The 4,421-nt window shown below is 43.4% G+C and overlaps 1 protein-coding gene across 2 annotated transcripts; it reads left to right on the top strand.

The window, feature by feature from the left end:
• Positions 1-51: 51 nt before the first annotated feature.
• TMEM60 (transmembrane protein 60) lies at positions 52-4,026 on the top strand. Of its 2 annotated transcripts, XM_031059045.1 has the most exons (3): positions 52-146; positions 527-576; positions 3,368-4,026. In XM_031059045.1, the coding sequence occupies exon 3, from the start codon at positions 3,410-3,412 to the stop codon at positions 3,812-3,814; it is 405 nt and encodes a 134-aa protein (XP_030914905.1). In that variant the 5' UTR covers positions 52-146; positions 527-576; positions 3,368-3,409; the 3' UTR covers positions 3,815-4,026. The 2 variants fall into 2 exon arrangements, with proteins under 2 accessions (XP_030914905.1, XP_005423588.1); XM_005423531.3 differs by lacking the exon at positions 527-576 and having other exon boundaries at positions 53-146.
• The last annotated feature ends 395 nt before the right edge of the window (positions 4,027-4,421 follow it).

Below are 4,421 nucleotides of genomic sequence, written 5' to 3'. Positions count from 1 at the left end.
AGCCGCGCCGCCCCCGCTGGCCAATAGCAGGCGCGGGGCGGGTGAGGGAGGCGGGAGGTTCCCTGAGGCGGAGCGGGCGGGGAGGGCCCCGCGCCCCCTCAGCTGAGCGCGGGCCCCGCGGACCGGGGGATGCGCCGGGATCTGCGGTAGGTGACGGGCAGCGAGGGGGGCTCCCGCCTCCGGGACCGCCGGCACGGCCGGGGAAGCGGGGCCTGATGGGATAAGGCCGTGAGGCCGAGGGAGGGGCCGAGTTTGTGAATGCAAAGCGGTGTTTAATTGGGGTTTTAAGCCGGGCCTACCGCAGTATTTCTTTCGAAGTGTTAAATTACCCCTACGATCGGAATAGGCTCTAAAGTGGTATTTAATCGAATTAGGGTTCTGTTTAGTATGGTTTCACCATAATACGAATTTCAGGACTTTTTTAGGCGATGCTCAAGGTTTAAATCTAAATGTGTAGGTTCATGTTATTACTACTGAGCTGAGTGTCATGTGTAACTTGCCCTCTTTATTTTTTTCTCCTAAACAGGACAGTATTAGCTATCATAATATCCTCGTTATGCAGATCATCCCACCAAGGTCAGTGATGCTCCTTGGATAGTTTCTGCTCACTGAAAATATTCACTATCTAATTATGTCGGTCCTTTAATAGGAGCCAGGAGCTTTTTTATTTTCACTCTCTCACATCCCATCAGTGTTCTCACTGAAGAGCCAGTCCAGGCCTGTGGCACAGCTGCATCCTTTTCCCAGTGTCACCCAGCTTGCTGGGATAGCTGGGCTCTAGCAAAGAATCTGCCCATCATCTTTGTTTCAGCATGAGATCATCAAATGCTCCATGCAATCAAATCCTTCATTGTTATGTCAGCTCTATATCCAGCTCTCAAATCTCTCTTCAAAATCTGGTAGGTTTCTTTACTTAGACTCTTAAGATCTCAAAAGTGCACTTGGATTTTCTTGAGTTTTCATCTCAAAATGCCTCTAAAACTGACTGGAGCCCTGCAGTCCTGCCCAATCTGGCAGGATTCTCTGTTAGGTCAGAGAAAGGCAGTGTAACTTCTTCCCATGCTGAATTTTCTGCCTGTTTTTTCCAGTGGTTCTTAGCAAACTGAAAGTATTTTCAAGTGAACAACCTTCAAATTGAGTAGCCCCATGTAATACATCTTCAGTAGCTTTGTGTTTCCTCCAGAGACAGGTGATAGCACCTTCTTTGAGTATCTGATAACCTGATACTTCTAAGAGTGTTGAGTTTCTTTTTTCCTTTCAGACCCAAGTTTCCAGTCTGTTTCTGTTTGGTTTCTGCTTTCTCCAGTTTGCTAATAAGAGAGTTGTCCTTCTTGTAGTGTTTGTAGCATTGATTTCCAGAACTGGTTTTGAAAAACATTCTCATGGAAAGGATGTTGAAACTTCATTTCAGACCATGACTCCTCACTTTAGCTGCAGACTTGCACTTGAGAGTATTGGAAGTGTTTTCAAAATACTGTAAATGCTTCAGGCCAGACATAGCAATTGTTCTGCAATCCCCTGCCAGCTGGTTTAGGTTTGTTTCTGTAACAAGAGCAAAACAATGCTATCTAAACCTCCTCCAATTTTTTTGTCCCCTTAACTCTCGAGTGCTGCTTCTGAGTTTCCCCTCTTCCCCAACACAGAGAAGGCTGGGGGAGTTGGTTCCACCCTGTCAGGAACTGCCTTTGACCAGACCCTTTGGTGATCTGGGCAGAATTGAGACTGTGAAAAGCAAAGCTACAAAATCCTACCTTAAACTTTCTCTTTTTTTTCTAGTTCAGCTCAGGGAACTGGCCTGATTTGGACACAAGTGTCAGCCCCAAAACAAAAAGGGGATGCACTGACTGCAACTCCAATTTAGATTATTTTAGGCAAAACTGGATCTTCTTACAAGAAATCTTACTAAATCAAATCCACTAAATCAAATCCATTCAAACTTCAAACCCAGAGTGAACAAAATAGTACATCTGTTTGTTGAACAGTGTATCAGAAGATGCAGATTTAAACTGTAGGATGATTTTAATGATGTACAGAATTGTTATCCCCTCACTGTAAAATAGGTCATCTCATAACCAGTTGAGACAGCAACTTTTATTTCCCTCCTTCCAGCAGCAAATCTTATTTGAGCACAGAATTTGTTCAACTTCCTAATCTGGCAAAAAAACTATTCCAGTAAAAAAAAAAAGGGTGGCAGTAGATTTGTAGATTTCTGCTTGCTGGGTGAGTTTAGCAGCCACAGTCAGGTGATGCTGTGTGCCTTGGAAATAACTCACAGGAAGCAGCAGCAGCTCCTGGGCACAGAGGGAAGCAGCTCTTGTCCTTCCCTCAGCATCTGGTGCTCAGCATTCAGTGCTTCAGAACACAACATCACACTTCCAGTAATTCAAATATTTGTCTAGTCTGGAACAAATCAAAGCTCACTTTCTTATTTCAGGTGAAAGGCAATTTGTGTTCTAAAGGGAATTAGTAAAAATTTTAACTCAAAGTTTTGAAATAATTAAAATACATATTTCAGCACCATTTCACTGGTAAAAGTTATTCATTTTTGTAGCGTGAAATCTAGAGGAAGATCACAGTCCTTCACACTTCTGCTTTTTACACCTGTAGTGAAAGGCTTTTGGCAGATGCAGTGGTAAAAACTATCCCGTTAGGAAGATAAAAACTTCACTTTCATGACTGCAGCAGCAGATGCATTTATCTTACTTTTCTTTTGTCATGACTACAGAGAAATTTAAATATCCTACCCAGCCAATAAACCTGTCAGCCAGTGTCTGAAATACTTGAGATACCTGCCAAGAAGCAAACCTTATCTGTAGCTTTTAGTCATTTCAAGATTGCTGGCTGACAGAAAGCTGGGCAGTGCTCAGTGGCTCAGTCTGAGGCCAGATGAGTTCAGCTGCAGCTCTGCACACTGCAGGATCCCTCTGAGGGTTTTTGAGCTCTTTGTGCTGGTTCAGGTTTTACTGTGGTTATTTTGTTACAGAGACAGAACTGTTATGTTTTGTTGTCAAGTGCTGGCTCTGAGTGCCTCAGTACTGATGAAAAATGGATCTAAACATATTCTTAACATTCAGAAATCCCTAAATGAGTCTGACAGCTTGTTTAGGATTAAAGTACAGTTTGTTTCATAGAACAAATTTAGATGAAGGCACTTACACAGCTGACTTAAGGCACTCCAAGGGAATGGTGGACTGGAACAAACACTGCTCAGCTGAGCATGCTAATTATGAAAGTGCTGGGAAGCAGTATGTGGGTGAGGCTAGGAGTGGGAAAGCAAGAGCAAGGAATTGGTCTCCTTTATGGAATATGCCTCATGGTGGTGTAGAGCCATCTTTTGATGCCTGCCCTCCCCTTTTTGTTTTGTTAGCTTGTTGCTGACAGCAAAGGCCTTCCTCTCAAAGCTGTTTAAATGAGAATGTCCCTGGCTCAAAGAGTGCTGCTGACATGGCTTTTTACCTTACTCTTCCTGATCATGCTGGTGCTGAAGTTGGATGAGAAAGCACCGTGGAACTGGTTCCTCATTTTTATTCCAGTGTGGATATTTGACACAATTCTTCTCGTCATGTTAATTGTAAAAATGGCTGGACGCTGCAAGTCTGGCTTTGACCCCCGCAACGGCTCCCAGAACATGAAGAAGAAAGTCTGGTACCTCGTTGCCATGCTGCTGAAATTGGCCTTCTGCCTGGCCCTGTGTGCCAAGCTGCAGCGCTTCACCACCATGAAACTGGCCTATGTGTTCATCCCCCTCTGGGCCCTGCTGCTCGGGGCCATGGTGGAACTGGGATACAATATCTTCTATGTACGGAGAGACTAGGCTAGGCCAGGTGCTTTCCAGGACCAAGACTGGCACCAAACTACTAGATTATTACCATTTTGCCACAAATTTGATCTTCAAACTAGAAAGCCAAATGAGTCAAGCTGGAGACTTAAGCTAAAGCAGACTGAAGACTGAAAGTAGACATGTTTCATTTTTTTATTTTAAAATTCACATATGCTCTTGTAAATAAAAGTATTTGTTCAACATAAGCTGTTCTAATATGATTGCTGATACTTGTTTCATGGAATAAGATATGGGTTCTTCACATGCAGGTAGAAGACCTTGTCAAAGAAACCACAAATGGTCTACCCAGAGTATTCAGCACATTGAGTAATCCTGGAGTAACATTTTCTGCTACTTATGCTGTAAGCCAAGAAATAACCAGTTAACAGTAATTTCCACAAGGAGCTACATTTGCTTTAAAAATCAGTAACAACTGACGGCAGGCAAATAAGAGCAAGAAAAGGAACACTTGCTGGTTTTGATTTTTTTTTTGGACAGTGGGATTCCATTACCAGTGTAAAAATAAGCAGTTTTGTAAGCTGCTGAAACAGCCCATAACCAGTATGTTAACCTTAGGGAACACAGTTGGTAGCTGAGCTGT

The sequence above is a fragment of the Geospiza fortis genome, unplaced genomic scaffold (assembly GCF_000277835.1).
Source record: "Geospiza fortis unplaced genomic scaffold, GeoFor_1.0 scaffold424, whole genome shotgun sequence".
NCBI classification, from domain to species: Eukaryota; Metazoa; Chordata; class Aves; order Passeriformes; family Thraupidae; genus Geospiza; species Geospiza fortis.
Note: the sequence above shows the minus strand (reverse complement) of the source record. Positions and strands in the feature narration are given on the sequence as shown.